The sequence below is a fragment of the Acanthamoeba castellanii genome, assembly GCF_000313135.1.
Source record: "Acanthamoeba castellanii str. Neff unplaced genomic scaffold scf7180000084603, whole genome shotgun sequence".
NCBI lineage: Eukaryota > Discosea > Longamoebia > Acanthamoebidae > Acanthamoeba > Acanthamoeba castellanii.
Window position 1 is genome coordinate 954,011 of NW_004457654.1, and position 16,105 is coordinate 970,115.

At 58.0% G+C, this 16,105-nt stretch overlaps 5 protein-coding genes across 5 annotated transcripts; 3 read left to right on the plus strand and 2 right to left on the minus strand.

The window, feature by feature from the left end:
* Nucleotides 1-1,660: 1,660 nt before the first annotated feature.
* ACA1_071450 (glycosyl transferase) lies at nucleotides 1,661-2,458 on the plus strand (the record flags this gene model as incomplete). The annotated part of the gene is made up of 1 exon (XM_004352999.1): nucleotides 1,661-2,458. One exon carries the CDS (start codon nucleotides 1,661-1,663, stop codon nucleotides 2,456-2,458), a length of 798 nt encoding a protein of 265 aa, XP_004353051.1.
* Nucleotides 2,459-2,543: 85 nt separating this feature from the next.
* ACA1_071460 (leucine rich repeat domain containing protein) lies at nucleotides 2,544-6,683 on the minus strand (the record flags this gene model as incomplete). Its single annotated transcript, XM_004353000.1, has 14 exons — nucleotides 2,544-2,761; nucleotides 2,884-3,478; nucleotides 3,568-3,783; nucleotides 3,892-3,986; nucleotides 4,053-4,123; nucleotides 4,290-4,363; nucleotides 4,448-4,548; nucleotides 4,647-4,785; nucleotides 4,858-5,193; nucleotides 5,349-5,492; nucleotides 5,534-5,848; nucleotides 5,935-6,125; nucleotides 6,233-6,401; nucleotides 6,471-6,683. 14 exons carry the CDS (start codon nucleotides 6,681-6,683, stop codon nucleotides 2,544-2,546), a joined length of 2,877 nt encoding a protein of 958 aa, XP_004353052.1.
* Nucleotides 6,684-6,896: 213 nt separating this feature from the next.
* ACA1_071470 (serine/threonine kinase) lies at nucleotides 6,897-9,821 on the plus strand (the record flags this gene model as incomplete). Its single annotated transcript, XM_004353001.1, has 15 exons — nucleotides 6,897-6,942; nucleotides 7,066-7,131; nucleotides 7,220-7,241; nucleotides 7,362-7,472; nucleotides 7,604-7,685; nucleotides 7,809-7,967; nucleotides 8,078-8,162; nucleotides 8,275-8,407; nucleotides 8,526-8,614; nucleotides 8,684-8,711; nucleotides 8,818-8,927; nucleotides 9,046-9,125; nucleotides 9,289-9,416; nucleotides 9,537-9,640; nucleotides 9,715-9,821. The coding sequence occupies 15 exons, from the start codon at nucleotides 6,897-6,899 to the stop codon at nucleotides 9,819-9,821; spliced, it is 1,350 nt and encodes a 449-aa protein (XP_004353053.1).
* A 726-nt stretch (nucleotides 9,822-10,547) lies between these two features.
* Nucleotides 10,548-13,171, plus strand: ACA1_071480 (ubiquitin domain containing protein; the record flags this gene model as incomplete). The annotated part of the gene is made up of 12 exons (XM_004353002.1): nucleotides 10,548-10,679; nucleotides 10,705-10,911; nucleotides 10,984-11,129; nucleotides 11,206-11,282; nucleotides 11,364-11,684; nucleotides 11,847-11,921; nucleotides 11,997-12,119; nucleotides 12,212-12,425; nucleotides 12,506-12,622; nucleotides 12,749-12,791; nucleotides 12,814-12,941; nucleotides 13,030-13,171. 12 exons carry the CDS (start codon nucleotides 10,548-10,550, stop codon nucleotides 13,169-13,171), a joined length of 1,725 nt encoding a protein of 574 aa, XP_004353054.1.
* A 195-nt stretch (nucleotides 13,172-13,366) lies between these two features.
* ACA1_071490 (cyclin, Nterminal domain containing protein) lies at nucleotides 13,367-15,385 on the minus strand (the record flags this gene model as incomplete). Its single annotated transcript, XM_004353003.1, has 5 exons — nucleotides 13,367-13,645; nucleotides 13,742-14,132; nucleotides 14,267-14,424; nucleotides 14,511-14,651; nucleotides 14,759-15,385. The coding sequence occupies 5 exons, from the start codon at nucleotides 15,383-15,385 to the stop codon at nucleotides 13,367-13,369; spliced, it is 1,596 nt and encodes a 531-aa protein (XP_004353055.1).
* Nucleotides 15,386-16,105: the final 720 nt, after the last annotated feature.

Sequence of the window (16,105 nt, forward strand, 5' to 3'; positions counted from 1 at the left end):
AGAATGAGTGACTATTTGCAGGAAATTGCAAAAGCAGGTACCATCACTTACTCATAATGAATTCTGTAACACAATTGGATTGAGATTGATTAGGTCCTTTCCAAAAGAACCTCCTGTGCAGCACATGTGGTGTTTCTTGTGCCCAGGTGTACTGAAATGACCAATGTCTATCACATACAATTACACAACAACCAAAAATATATAACCAGCCACTATATCATGTAAGTGACAACTACATGACAACTATGCAACCAAAAAACCAATTTTGTTATGTGCACATCCCTGAAGTGCAGCAGGATGACCACCAACATGTGGAGGACCCTGAGGACAGAGCAGCACAATGAGACCCTGAGGACACAGAGCAGCACTGGAGGTGCTCAAGAGTGAGGGAGGAGCCCCACTCAGTGAAGAGCTTGGTCAAAGTTGACAGGTTGAAGGCTTGACCATGTTCAATCAGGCAAGTAGTTTAGTTGTGCACAAGTGTGTGCTGGAGGTGACAGATGAGAGTCAAGAGTGGGTTTTTGGTCCATAGGCTCATAGAGTGTGTTGATGGTAATAGTTTCACCCTCCTCTGCAATTGGTGGTTGTAAGATGAAGCAGAGCAGGAGGATGACATTGTTCCTGAATGGCCAACCCCTGCATCTTCTTGACGTTCTGCTGGACCCATACCACACCCCTTCACCACCCATGTCCAGGCTCCTGTGGACTCCAACCCCAAACCAAGTGTTCACCAAAAAGGGTCAATGACTCTTTTTCACTAACTATCTGGCAGCACTCCCTATGAACCTACCTACGAAACTCTGTGCACTGTTGGCCAAGCTGTGGACCTGGGTGCAGAGAGTGTCCTGCTCATTGTTAACATCCCTCTCCATGCTATGTTGTTGGTACACAGCAGGTAGTGTAGAAATCTCATCTGCACCATTAGCATGAACCCAACAAACATTTTTATGGCCTTTTTGGCGAATTAATATGATTTTCCTTTCGTTTGGGTTAGGCCATCGCTCGGCTGAGTCCTTGACGGAGGGTTTCAATAGCGCTCATTGGCTGGTCGGACGTTTCCTATTGGCCCGAGATAAATAAGAAAAACATGGAAATCCGTGATTCTTGTTTCCGGGCGCGGACCCTCCTTCCTGCAAGATTTCCACACAATATCAGCCAACTAACCCAATGGAAAAACGATATCAGACCCCCTCCAACCCCGGCCTCAAGGCCTTGGGTATGGCCATACCCAATCAAAAATCTATCTTTGACACTCCTAGACCCAATCAGCTTTTTCCTCCAGCCTGCATTCACTGGATGTTGGAGCCCGCTACCTTTACGGCCACGTAGAAGGCCATTACGTTTTGCACCGCCCACGATGCAGTACCCATTCACCACTCCGGAACGCTTGGGCCTGTTCATCTTCGCCGGAGTGATGATAATGCTGCTCTTCTTCTTCACTCCCACTTCTCCCTTCATCGGGTCTTCGTCACCACCCCCTCCACCTCCCCCACCCACCGCATGGCCCTCCTCAGATCCACTCCCTCGGCTGCTTCCCTTCGCCTCCTACTCCCTTCCACCTGGCAACAACCCCCCGGCGCTCCCGCGGCTGCTTCACTTCGCCTACTGCCGTCCGCCTGGCAACAACCCCCCGGCGCTCCCTTTCGCCAAATGGATTGGCATGACCTCGGCCGTGGCCCAGCTGCGACCCACGCGGATCCTTCTCCACACCGAAGTCGGTGCGACGCCCTTGGGCTTCTGGTGGGACCAGTTCGCCGAGGCCCACAAGGAGCTGCTACAGGTGGTCGAACACGACCCGGTGACGTCGGTCTACGGCCACCCGGTCCATGTGATGGCCCACAAGACCGACGTGCTGCGGCTCGACGCGCTCTACAACCACGGCGGGGTCTACCTCGACTTGGACGTACTCGTCTTCCGCGACTTCCTGCCGGCCCTCAACGATCACCTGCGACAGCACCCGGAGCAAGACGCGGTGCTGATACAGGAGCGCGACGGGCGCGTGAGCCTAGGCAACGCGATCATCATTTCGCGCCCGTTCTCCAAGTTCATCGCCCTGTGGAAGAGCAACTACCACGACTTCAACGACAACCAGTGGTCCGCCCACTCGACCGCACTGCCGCGCAAACTGGCCCAGACCGAGCCCGGCGCGAGCCTGCTCCACCAGCTGCCCAGCACGGCCTTCTACAACCCCGACTGGGACGAGGCGCTCAAAGACCAGGTGGGCAGCAAGCTCTTCCTCGAGGAGCTGAAACCTGGTGAAGCGGGGCGCTATGACTTTGAGGCCGCCGGTGCCTTGGGGTGGCACTGGTGGGGCCACATCATCGCTCGCCAGCTGGACACCTGGACGCCCTGCCTGCTCGTTGCGCAGGCCAACAGGACTGTCATCAGCCGTCTTATGGGGCGCTATGTCAGCGACGAGCTGTGCCAACGCTGGCGGGCATCGCAAAAAACTGCATAAAAAAATAATAATATCGTTGCCTTGCTGCGTTACAAGTTTGTTTTTAGGTTTAATTAATTATAACATGTTAACATGCTAATTATTATTACTTACGCGGTGTGAGGGAGAGTGCGGGGCGCTTGTTGAGGAGGTCGGTCTGGCTGTGGAGCGGCAGGTCGACGCCGCGCACGTCGAGGTGGGCGAGGTGGACGCACTTCTCGAGCAGCGCCAGCAGCGTGGGCGCGCCCACACCCTGCGTCCGCGCAATGCACAGACGCCGCAGCTCCGGGCATCGGTCCGCGATCAAGTCCAGGAACACAGCTCCTGCGCCCAGCACCACACCACCGAATTACATTCAACACACGCCACACGCCACACGCACCACCGTACACGCGCACATTCAGCCCACGCAACACGCACGACACGACGACACGACACGCGCATACCACCGGGAAATATGTGGCCGGAGAGATCGAGCGAGGTGAGGCTCATCGAGTGCCGCTTGTCGTCGCCGGCGATGTGGTCCACCACCCACTGCCGCCTCTTCGTCTCCGCCTCCGCCTCCCGCTGCTCCGACTCGTCGCCCGCTGTCGCCCGTCGCCGCCGCTGTCGCTGCTGGGCCTCCAGGAGCACCCGCTCGCGCTCGCCGAACTTGCGCTGGCGCTCCTCGTAGTAGTCGATGGTGCTGCTTCGCCACGGCAGCTGCGGCTTGAGAAAGGCCGGGTCGGTTTCGTCGCGCGTGTCGCCCTCGCGCCGAGCAAACACGAGCGTGTCGAGCCGCGGCAGAAAGTGGTAGCACGAAAGCAGCACGTCGCGCAGGCGCGCGTTGGCGTGGGAGAGGTCGAGGCGCCGCAGGGCCGGCATGGAGATGAAGGCCTCGATCAGGCTGAACGGGCTGGCCCACTCGGTGACCCCCAGCGTCAGCGATTCGAGCCCGCGCAGCACCTGGCGGGCCGGCGCGTTGGCCTCGAAGCGCTCGATCGACCGCAGGAACGTCGCGCGGTGGGTTAGCACCTTGTCCAGCTCCAGCTGCGTGAAGACCTAATCGCGACATATATAGCAACATATCATCAATATGTTAGCAATATAATATGCGATGAATATGTTGGGAATATGAGTGTTGTCCGCACCTTCGCCTGGTCGTCGGGCCTCTTGCCGCGGAGCAGCTGGTCACGGATCTGGGCGAGGAGGGGTGGCAGATGGGCCGAGCGGATGGGGAAAACGTAGCGGCAGCCGGGCAGGAAGGACAGGTGGCTCATGTCCATCTGCGTCACGCCGCGCAACGACGCGTGCGGCACCATCGAATAGTGGAACGCCTTCAGGCTCGGACACTGTGGCAGCACCACCTACGCACGCACACACCGCACACGCACGTATCGCACACATTCTTGAGCACGCCACGCTCCATCACGACGAAGACGAAGACGGAGGCGATCGATGAAGAAAAGAGGAACCTCTTCGAAGGTGCCGTTGGAGATGCGCGGGCATTGGCGGAGGGAAAGGAGCGTGAGGCACGGGCAGAGCTGCCCCTCGAGCGGACCCAACAGGTCTGGGATTGGGGTTGGGGTTGGGGTTTGCGTTTGCGAGCAGAAAGCAAGGTCAGCCGCGGGCGTACCCTGCAGGAATTCGCGCGTGACGTAGTTGCACCCGTCGAGGATAAGCGTCTCCAATCGCTGATTGGCCAGTCTACACTCACCCACACACAAACACACAAGACACACACACACGACACACACGACACACGACACGACACAAAAGGTGGAAGATTGTGATCAGCATGAGGTGCACGTGGTGAGAGTGGCATGTGGTGAGCGTGTGGCATGTGACGTTTGCTGTGTGCGCTATGGAGCACCTGTCGGGTGGTACGGGAGGGAAGTCGCGGTTGTTGGAAAACAACTTGTTGCCAACCTCAGCCGCATCCAGCACCTGTAGTGGCGCACGTTCGATTCTTACTCCTAACTTTTGTCTTTCTTCACATCTTCCACTGCAAACAGGTGCGCGCGCGCGTACCTGGAGTCGTTTGGCCAGACGCGCAAGGTCGAGCAGGCCGTCCACGTGAATGTTCGTACAGCCGGCGATCCGCACCACCTCCAGCTGGGTGCAGCGACGACCTGCTCGACGTGGGCCAGGCGGTGGTGAGGTGGTGAGTGGCGGAAGGAAGGAAGAAAGAAAGAAAGGGCGACGGGGATGCCGGGGGGGCGGGGCGGACCGAGGAGGTGGAGGGCGTTGTGGGTGACGCTCTGGCAGCGCCTGGCGGAGAACTCGGCCAGCTTGGGGCAGCCGTCGGCCACCACGGCTACGCCCATGTCGCCCACTTGGGCACAGTCGTCGATCACCAGTCGAGTCAACTTATGAGTGGGGAAACGAAGGAAGAATTTAAGTCAGGCCACGACACACGACACACGACACACGACACGAACCTGCAGACACTTGGCAATGCTTTCGGATAGGCTGAAGTTGGTGATGCGGACCGCGCGGCTGAGGTTGATCTCCTTCAATCGCGGGCACAAGTGGCCCACCTGCGTGATGTGCTCGTCGCGCGTCTTGTTGGCCTTGCTGCTGCTGCTGCTGCCTAACGACCGCGAGGAGACCAGCCCGGAGAGGTCGAGCGAAGTGAACTCGTCGTCGAGCAGCGCGCTCAGGTGCTCGGGGAAGAGCAGGTGCAGGTCGGTCACCAGGTAGTCCAGTATCTTCTGTCGCATCTGCAACGGGTAGCCCGCCAGGCTTTCGTAGCGCAGCAGCGACTCGCCCAGCACCTGTCACACACACACCACACACACACCACACACACACACCACGATATACACGCATTGTTTGCATTCTGTACGTACACCACCGCACACGCATCACCGCACACACACGCATACGTCTACCCGCCACCGCACACGATCTGCGCATGCAGGGTACTGACCTTGACGCACAGGGTGTGGAGGGGCTCGACGTGGGTGGAGCGGGCGCCGGGCCGGGCCTTGCGCAGGGCCAGCTTGCGGGCAAACAACTCCTCGATGTCCGCCAGGCCGTGACGCATCGCCTTCGGCGGCTTGATCCCGACCCGCTTGAGCCACCGCGTGAACGGAGTCGGACCATCTAACGTACCCACCACCCAGTTAGCCTGATGATGACGATGACGACGACGACGATGATGATGACGATGATGATGATGTAGGTGGTGATGATGAAGGCGGTGATGATGAAGGCGGTGATGATGAAGGCGGTGATGGTACCGGCCATGGCTCGGCGGGCATCTTCGAGGGCTTCCGCTTCAGCGCGGGCAGCGACGAGGGCCTCCTGGGCCGCGCGCTCGGCCTCCTCCTTCTGCTGCTGCTTGAGGCTCACGACGCGGTCGGTGTACGAGTCCAGCCACTCCTGGGCTATTGGGACCAGAGCAGACACCCGCACGTTTCTGACCGCCTGCCGCCAACCTCAATCAGGGTGTGTGTCGTGTGTCATGTGCCGTGCGTGCTGTGTGTGCCGTGCGTGCCGTGTCGTGTCGTCACCTGCTCTTGCAGCATGCTGGTAACGGAGGTGCTGTACAGCTCGTCGCTTGGCTCCGGTTGGGTGCCCGCGGCAGTCGAGACGGATGCGTCGCCTGCTGACCCACTCGACTCGCGCGAGGTCAGCACCGCACTGACCCGGGGCGGCGCGGGCGGGTAGTCCTGCGGCAGCACGAACGCGAGAAGCAGCTCCGCTGCAGCGAAGTTGTAGAACGCCGCCACGACGCGCACATCAGCCACCACAAACCACAGCAACAACCAAGAGAGCAAAAACTGTGTGTGATGTGTGTGGTCAAAGAACCTCGACCCGATCGGAGCGTGACGTGCCACTCCTCGGTCTCGGTTGTTGTTGAGGCGAGGCTCCACTGCGCCGCGAGCTTCTGCGCCTCTCGCCGCCTCTGCTTGGCCGCCGTAGCCGCTGCATTGCTCGGCCTGCGCCCCTCGCTAGCGCCGCTTGGCCGCTTGCCACCCTTCACGTAAAATTAAATAAAGTGAATAAAATAAAATAAAATAAAATGGTGGGCGGGCTGGAGACCCACCTTGGCCTGGCGGACGCTGGGGATGAAGGCAGCGAGAAGCCATGTGTCCGTGGTGGGCGGCTGCAGGTCGTGGGCCTCACCATCTTCTGTCTCGGCCGGGTCCCTGTGCTCTTCTTCCCAATCTTCTCCATACTCGTCGTCCTCACAGGCGTGGTCATCCTCCTCCCCCTGGTCGTAGAGATAACGCTGGCCACTGCCCAGCCACCTCGACATCTTGTTTTTGTTTTTGTTTTGTTTTTTCGGATCTGTTTGAAAATTTGCGCTTTGCGCAGGGCCGCTTCAAATTTTGGAGGTCTTAACGGGCAACTCCGCCCTCTTTGGGGACCCTTGTGCGCGACTGTCCCGTCACACGCTCGCCCCTCGGTTGTTCTTTCTTCCAAAGGAGCGAGCTGCCTCTGGATTATATTTTATTTTTTCTTCGTCAGGATGTCAGCTGAGCAGACTGCCCGCGAGCGACTGGGCGGCTTCATCGGTTCGTCTCATTTCGCCTTTTTATAAATGAGTTTTAATCACCATATTCCCAGCAACGCGTTACTGGGATTATAAACGTTTTTTACTTTCTTTTTTTAACCATGCTTCCCCCTTTTTTAAACAGATGATTTGGAGATCGTATGGAACATCCAATTTGCCGACCTCTCCTTTGGTGAACAGATCGCCGTTGGTGCGTTTACATTTGATTTTATTTCTATTTGCCCTTTTTTTGTCGCGTGTGGTTGTCATGTTGTTTGACGTCGTTCGATGCGTTGCAGGTGCCTACGGTAGTATCCACAGGTGTGTAGGCAGCCGTCATCATCATCTCACCTTCGCCTTTGTGGTCTACGCACTGACGCTGCGTGAGGTCGTTACGTGGAACTGATCGCGCACACGCACACCCACCACACCACACTACAGGGGCAAGTACCTGGGTCTGCAGGTGGCCATCAAGACCGTGTTCCCCGTGGCCAACGACGAAGACGCCGAAATGAACTTCCTCTACCTCCAGAGGGAGATCAACATTCTCAAGTATTACGCTCTCTCATGGCTACCCGCTTGCGCTCTGCTCCTCTCTCACACGACGCACGCACGCACACACGCACGACCACGCACGACCACGCACGACCGCACACGCACGCGCGCCGATCTCTACGCTGCAGGGGAGTGCGACACCCGGGCATCGTGCAGTTCATTGGCATCTCGCACGATCACACCAACGATCTTATTCACATCGTCACCGAGGTCCCTCCACCACTGTCACGCTCTCCCTTGATTCATTTCTCAACTTTAACGCAAATCTCACACGTGTCGTGTGTGTCGTGTGTGTCGTGTGTGTCGTGTGTCGTGTGTGGTGACCGGTACTAGTATGTGAAAGCCGGTGATCTGCGTCAGCGTCTCAAGAACCGCAGCATTCGGTTGACGTGGCGGGACAAGGCGCAGCTGGCCTTTGAGCTCGCCTGCGCCATGGCCTACCTCCACTCCAAGAACATCATTCACCGCGATCTCAAGGCCAAGAACTGCCTGGTATCGTGTTTTACTCACATGCCACCACTACACGACACACACGACACACGACACAACACGACACACGGTAATTGACACATGCACGCGTGGCTGTGCGCGCTTATATGCAGGTAAGCGACCGGGGAGAGGTCAAGCTTTGCGATTTTGGTTTCGCGCGTATCGCTGAACGAACCCCGCGGCCCATGACTCTCTGCGGTACCGACCACAAAAAATAAAAATAACCATGACAATGGCAATAATAAACGATAATCATAAAAACTATTATTATTTCATTTTTTACTTACGTGTTGTGCGTGCGTGGACCCAGGAACGGAGGATTGGATGGCGCCCGAGATCATCGTGGGCGAGCCGTACTCGTTCGCCGCGGACGTGTTCTCCTACGGCATCGTGCTCATCGAAATCATCACCCGCAAGAAGATCACCGAAGAAATACAGCGAAAGTACGGACACCATTCGTTCTTGCCACACGCACACGCACACGCACACGCACACGCACACGCACACGCACACGCACACGCGTATATGGCGACACTCATCTATCACCGATCACCCGCACAGACCCGAGGAAGCGTTCGGGCTGGACGTGCAGGGCTTCCTGTCGATCATCCCCACTGACACCCCACCCGAGTTCAAGGACGCCGTCATCGGTACACTCTAAATAATTCAAAAAATAATTCAAATAATACTTACTCATATTCTGTTCTATTTTATTTTAGAGTGCTGCATGTACGATCCGCTGGGCAGGTACACATTCCTCCGTTTCAATTACAATTGATTTATTATTTATTTTATTTAATGAATCTGCCGTCGTCTTCGCGTCTGCGCTACCCCCCCCCCAAACCCACGGCAGACCCACCTTCGAGTCCCTGGTGGAGCATTGGGACGTCACCATCCAGGCGTGGGACAAGGAGAGGGAGGAGAAGGAAGCCCTCCTCTCGCCCAAGTCGCCGCGCGAATCTCGTACGACACACGACACACAACACAACACGACACACGCGACACACTCTCAAGACAAACCATTTCATGCGTGTGTCGTGTGTGTCGTGGTGTGTCGCGTGTCGTGTGTGTCGTGTGACAGTGGGCTCTTCGCCGTCGCGTGGAGCCTTGGATCGCTTCAGGCAGCAGGCTATCAACCTTCGCAAGGAAGTCCTGGAAAACGTGCGCTACCCCCCCCCCACGCACTGCGCACGCACCTCTCTTCACGCTCGCTTATCACGAATTGTGTGCGTGTCGTGTCGTGTCGTGTCGTGTCGTGTCGTGTCGTGTCGTGTCGTGTCGTGTCGTGTGCCTGTGTCATGTGTCGCGGGTGGGGCGAGAGCAGGGTACGATCAGGCAGAGGCAGGGCATGCACATCGAGGTGGAGAACCGGAAGCGGAACCCGACCATCCTCAAGCCCGTCGCCACCAAGGAGAAGAAGTCCATGCTTGTCCGCCCCTCCACCCAAAACAGGTACGCACACGCACACGCACACGCACACGCGCACGCGCACCGCCGCACACGCAACACGACACGTGCACACCACCGCACACGACACGAGGCGGTGATCTGAGGAGGCGTGTGCGGCGACAGGGCGACGACGGCGAAGAAGGTGATGGGCCAGCAGTTGGTCGACGCCTTCGCCGAGAATCTGCAGCGCATCCGGCAGCAGCGCTCTTCCGTTAGGGGACGCGAAGGTACGCGTGTGTCGTGTGTCGTGTGGTGCGTGTGCCGTGTGTCCCTATTTACTCAGTGCTGTTCGCTTGCGCAGACAACAGGCTGGTGCCCAAGGAGAAAACCGTGACGCCCGAGCCAACCAACAAAACCGGCTGGAAGAAGGCCGAGCTGCCGGTCCCGCCCAAGAAGTCCGCAAGCTGATCCCCGCGCCGCGCACCGGCACATGCACGCACTACACCGCACCGCACGCGCCCAGTGTACCAATACAAACCACTCCCCGTCGCTTTATTTTTATTGTGCATTTTATTATTTATTTATTATTTATTTGTGTTTGATTATAATTTATTTGTGTTTTTATTTAGCTTTTGTGCCGTTATTGGAGGACGATGTCGGTACCGCGAAGGCGACAGTTGCACGAGCGTAGTGCAGCGCCGCTCAAGCGCTTCGGGCAGTTGGGCGTGTGTTGGCTCGCCGCGGCGGGGTGGTGCGCCAAGCGGCGGTGGGCAGCCCTTCGCTTGGCCGCGCGTCCCTTGGGTGCCTTGGCCGCCTTCGCCGGCTGCGCCACCACCTTGGGCGTCCTTTTCCTCACCCGGCCGGCTCGCATCAGAGTGCCCGAGCAACAAGGACATGATCCAGACGTTGCCATCCTCCTGGCTTCGCGCCGGCTGATGCGTGGTGGGTTGGCAGTCCTCTCCATCGTCTCTCGCTGGGGTGTTTGTTGTGCTGTTGTGTGCTGTGCGCGCCCCCACATTCTCTTCGCTTAAACATGCGGATAAAAAAAGGAGTTAATGTGCCAATGGGAACAGCATGTAGTGAGTCACCTAAAAAAGACTGTGCTGTTACCCAGTGGAAAATATTTTACAATAAAAATTCCAAGAACCAAACAAAAAAGCTAATCATGTCTTCGGAGCGAGGAGCAGCAGCCTCATGGAGCAGCAACAAGTTGTGCAGGTGGCGTGGGTGAACGAGGGCCGCGCTCTGGACGTCTCCCTCCCTTGTCCCGACATTCGCAGCCTCAAGTACCCCCTCCAACCCAAGACTGCGGACTCCCGCAGCCAGGTAATCGGCGGGGGGGGGCAGGCAGGAGCTGGCCAAGCAGATGGGCGGCGGTGTACCTGTGGACATGCTTCGGCTGTGCGTAGGCAGCATCAATGTGACGTCCGAGATAGACAGGCCCCTCGACTACTACCTCATCACCAACGAGCCCTGGTTCGTCCGCTCCCCCATTGAAGCCTCAGTCATCAGCATCCAAAAGACGGGCGACGAAGGCCAAGAAGTGCGCCAGGAACCGGTACCGGCACCACCGCAGAGATCACGTGCGCTGCTCTGTGTGGAGTAGTGACTCATCCCCAATCGATTGCAGGTCAAGGTGTGGCTGAGGCGCGGCTGTTCGTCCTACGCGATTTCTGCGGCCCTGCAACGTGCGGGGCTTAGGACGGCGGACATGGAGCTGCGCACCGACGGCGGTGTCATCATCCCCGAAGGCTCTTTCTCGAAACAGGCACTTCGGTACGTCTCTTCCCCAAAGGCGCCTGCCAGCGTAGGTAGGAACAGGTTTTCCGACAGCTGTCATCTCGGCTTGCAGGGGCATGCCCAGCAAGATTACGCTCTACCTCCGGCGCAAGCCCGACGTTATAGACATCACCATCATCACTCCGTCTGGTACTGTATCTCTCTCGCCTTTATGAAGCGGTTCGTGAACTGGGCGCAGTGCCCAGCCAAGCTGAAACGACCTTGGCGCAGGGTTCCAACGGTCGGGCAAGCCCGCGACCATTCTGCTGGGGGTGAAGCGGGACACCACCATCCGCAACGTCAAGGAGCGCATCAGGAGCAGCACCGGAGTCCGCCGAGACAACATTCGGCTCTGCTTCCTGGGCACCGTGCTGGGAGTCACCGGCGACGAGGCCAACTCTGATGAGGAGCAGGCCAAGGTCTACTACTTCATCGGCCTCATCAACCCCCAATTCTGTAGTAGTTGGCACCTGCCATCATCACAACAGGAGGCGAAGACGCTGGCCGACTTTGGCGTCTACGACGGCAGCAGCCTCATCTGGAGCAGGGGACGTGGCTCAGCCTCGTGCCCAGGCCCGACGTGCAGTTCCAGATCTTTTGCAAAACTCTGACTGGTATGATTACTTTACCGCTCTCGAGTGGTGTTAACCTCACCGACTCAAGGACTTGCATCTCTGTGTTGCGTGTGTGGTGCGTGCGTGTGTGATAATGAAGGCAAAACACTCACGCTTGATGCGACTCCGGCACATCTCATCGCCCAGATCAAGACCCTTATCGAAGCCAAGGAGGGTACCGTGTGTCCCTGACCCTCAGCTCCCCCGTAAGCCAAACAAACAAACTCACTGGTGCATCGATGCAACAAAGGTATTCCTGCTGACCAGCAGCGCCTTGTGTTTGCCGGGAGACAGCTGGATGACGACATCTGTCTCGGCGACTATACCATCGACCGCGAGTCCACCCTCCAGCTTGTGATTCGGCTTCGCGGAGGTACGCCACCCGCACGACACGCATCATCCAAGGGGGCAAGTGAGCCAAGGCTGACATCTGGGCCTTCTTCTGGGTGGCCTCCACCGATGAAGGGGGGATGACGGCGGGAAGCTTGTTCGTCGATGTGTCCAACACGAACGCGTTGGAGCGGCGGCAGTGGTCCTCGAAAGCCCCGCAGTGGCGCATAGTGAAGCCGGGGCTGAGCGTGGAGGGCGTGTGCACCAACCGCGGGTGCGAGGCCTTCGACCAATCTGTGATCATCAACCAGCTCCACGGCACCTTCGACCTCCTGCTCGACGCCCACACGTACGTACTTGCCGTAGGTCCGGCTACATGTGATGCCGCTCGCTGGCCTCACGGTGGCGTGCAGCGTTGTCGCGCCACAGGTGTCACTGCCCCATATGTGGATCGTACGTGGAGCCGGCGACGTGCGCCTTCAACAACTGCTGGTGGAAGTGGAGCGGCATCAAGAAGGGAGCCCGGGCTGGACAGCCGCCTCTCCAGTACTTGCCGCCACTCCTGCCATGCCGACTTGTGTTGCGTTGTGTGCTATGCGTGTCGTGTGTGCGTGTGCGTGTGCGTGTGCGTGTGCGTGTGCGACCGTGCGTGTGCATGATTTGCCTCCGCAGTATCGTGTGGCTGCGTCTGAGCAAACAACAACCCTGGGAGCAGGTACGGCGGTGCGTGGGCGAAGGCCGACAACGCCTACCATCGCTTCTCCGAGGAGAAGGCCGGCACCGTCGAGTGGCTGCGCCTGCTCATCCACACCAAGCGCATCCAAGAATGCGAGGGTGCGGCGGCGCCGAGAAGACCCTTCGAAATGTATGTGTTGTGCCCCCGCATGCGTGTGCGTGTGCGATTGATGTCTGTGTGCGGTGTACCGGTCGCTAATGAAGCAACGCGAGTGCAGGTTCTGCTGCATCTGCATCTGCGACATCACGGCGACGGAGGAGGTGAAGACGCTCGCGTGCGGCCACGCCTTCCACCCTCCGTGCGTCGACGAGTGGACCGGCCGCTCGCCCACCTGCCCCTACTGTCGACGCGACCTCTGAACAAGAAGACGACGTGGAGCAGGAGAGCACTACACTTAATAGACGTTTTTAAATAGTGGTGCACACACCGATATCGATGTAGCCACACTACATCAACTTCTCAATTCTCGACAATACAACCGCAGCTCTCGTTCCACTTCCACAGCGAAACAAGAGGCCACTTCCTTCTTCCCCCCACCCTCCAGAGCTCACGGCTCAGAGGTCCACCGCGGGCACGAAGGCGACCGAGTGGTGCTTGACCTGGGCGTACTTGCTGCGGACGGCCGCGATGCGCGGGTCGGCCGGGTCCTCGTCGGCGGCCAAGACCAGGGCGTTGATGGCCCGCACGCACTCCATGAGGCCCTTGTCCCTCCTCCGCCCCTGCGCGTCGTACTCGTCGCCGTCTTCGCTTTCGCTTTCGCTATCGAACGTGGAGTCGTCGTTGGCCTCGTCCCTGGGGGTGCCGCACCGAGTAAAGTGCACCAGCGTGGGCGTCTGCATAAGCCACACACAAAACATCATCACACTTTAGCAACCGCACACATGCACACACGACACCGCACACACACGACACACACGACACACACGCACCCAGATGGGGGACTGGTGGGTCATGGCGCGGGCGATGTAGACGCAGGCGGCGGCCACGACCGAGGGCTTGTGCCCGAGCGTGGCGTAGACGCCGAGCGACAGCTCCATGACGTACTTGGTCAGCTCGTGCGTGCGGCGCGACGAGTGAGCCGCCTTGGAGAAGCGGCGGATGAAGTGGAACGGGTAGACCGAGGCCAGGTCGAAGCCGAGCGCGGCTAGCACGATCGACTCGGCCTTGACAATGTCGCGGCCGCTGATGGTCCCGTTGGAGAGCCACTCAAAGTCCTTGAGCGTCGGGTAGTAGATCTCCTCGTACTTGGACGCCACAAAGAGGCACGTGATCGCGATCAGCTGCACCCGCCTCTGCGACACCTTCTTCAGCGACAAGAACCTAATTGAGGAGATGCCACGTCAGCGTGTTGTGTCGCTGCCGTGCGTGTCGTGTCGTGTCGCGTTGTGTCGTGTCGTGTTGTCGAGTGTGCGGTGCGTGTCGTGTCGTGTCGTGTTGCGTGGTGGTGGTGATACCGGTCGAAGAGGTCGACGGCGAGGAAGAGGGTCTCGGTGAGGAGGTCGCAGCGGCCGGCGGCTTCGACCATCCAGTTGACGGTGAGCGCTCGCATCTTTTCGGTCAGCTCGCCGTCCTGTCGGGTCTGCAGGTAGTCGCTCGCCGGCCTCTGCAACGTCTGTTGACCAGTACCACAATACAAAAAACAGCGTTAACCATCACTGGCATGTGTGCGGTGTGTGCGGTGCGGTGTGTGTCGCGCACCTGTCGGCGGTGGAGGTGTTCGTAGATCTCGCGGACGTAGACGCCGCAGTTCTCGGGCTCGTTGGCGTCCTCCTCGTCGATGTCATCGACCTCAACGCCGATTTCCTCCTCGTCGTCCGATTCGCATTCCACGCCCACCTCCTATAAATTGAAGAATAATAATTGTTATTTATTCATACAAATAAGTAAATAAATACTATCTTCTTATTTATCTATACTTAGATCTTGCGAGCTCTTCTAGTACGTACCTGGGAGAGGTCGTGTTTCTGTTGTACGTTGATGTGGTCTTCGAACTCGTCGGCGGCGGCCACCATGACGGCGGCCTTCTCCTTCTTGATGTCTTCCTCCATTCCGGCGTCCTCTTCATTACCACCGTCCTCGTCGCAGCACTCCTCCCTGTCCTCTTCTTCGTCGCTCTCTGGATCATCATCTTCGCCATCTTCTTCATCGTTATCCGAGAGTGTGATGGTCTTCTCCTTCGTGATTGCCTTTTTGAGTTGTCGCCTGCTCTTCTCCTTGAGCGCCGCCAAGGCCTTCTTCGCGGCGGCCTTCTTTTTCTGCTTCATCTTAATCTCCTCCGCAGACAACGTCAACGCAGACGTAGGGGACATGATGGTGATAGTGGCTGCGGTTGTGGTGTCGACCTTCATCTTCTTCATCGTCGATCCGTTGGCTTCATTCGCCGCCACGGCCTCGGTGTTGGTGAGATCGGCGAAGGGCCGCTTGGCGCCGCCACCCTTGTTGGGTCCCATCATGAGCATCTGCCGAATGTTTTCCTTCTCATCGGTCTTGGCGTCCCGCTGCCTCTTGGCCAGCTTCTCGTAGGCCTTTGATTGATCGCGACTGAAGAACGACGGGAAGCACGACGATAGCATCTTTGTTGTTGTTGATGATGTTGATGGCGCACAGGCGATCGGGTTCGGTCGGTCGGTGCGAGATCGAGTGCAGCAATCCTCGGCTCTCGCTCCAACGCCAACGGCCACCTTCGCCCAAACAACAACTCTTGCGTTCGCGCCAAATCGTTCTGGCCGTTGTAACTGAAATATTCGTAGCATTTCGACATTCCAATCATTTCAAAAAAAATTTCAAACTTCTGCTCGAACAACTGCGTCGTTTTGTGGGTAGTTGTACAGGAAGGCGCCGCGCACTTCGAACAGGAGGTTCAGCGTGCTGACGTTGGCCGGCCTGATCTGCTGCGACCAGGCCACAAGCTCGACGGTGACGGGAGGTTTGCGAGACAAAAGAGTGTGCTTCGGGGCTTCGGGGAGTGTCGCTGATGTGGTCGCCACCGCAGCCCGACGATGACGGCTTGATGAGCACAGTGTACGAAGTGTACGACGTTGCGCGGCAGGCACTCGCGGTTCTGGTTGAAGTTGATCTTCACGTGGAACATGGATAGCAAGCATCTGTGAGTTTTGTCATGTGTGTGTTTGTGTGTGTGTTTGTGTGGGTGTGTGGGTGTGTGCGTAGGTCAACGTTGTAAGTCATGCCTGATGACCAGATGGTGCCAAAGGGATCCTTGCTTGTGGTCAAGAAGCGGATGGTCGCCGTGGGCTGAGAACGGAGCTAACAGCTAACGCCTCCCAACAGGCCAC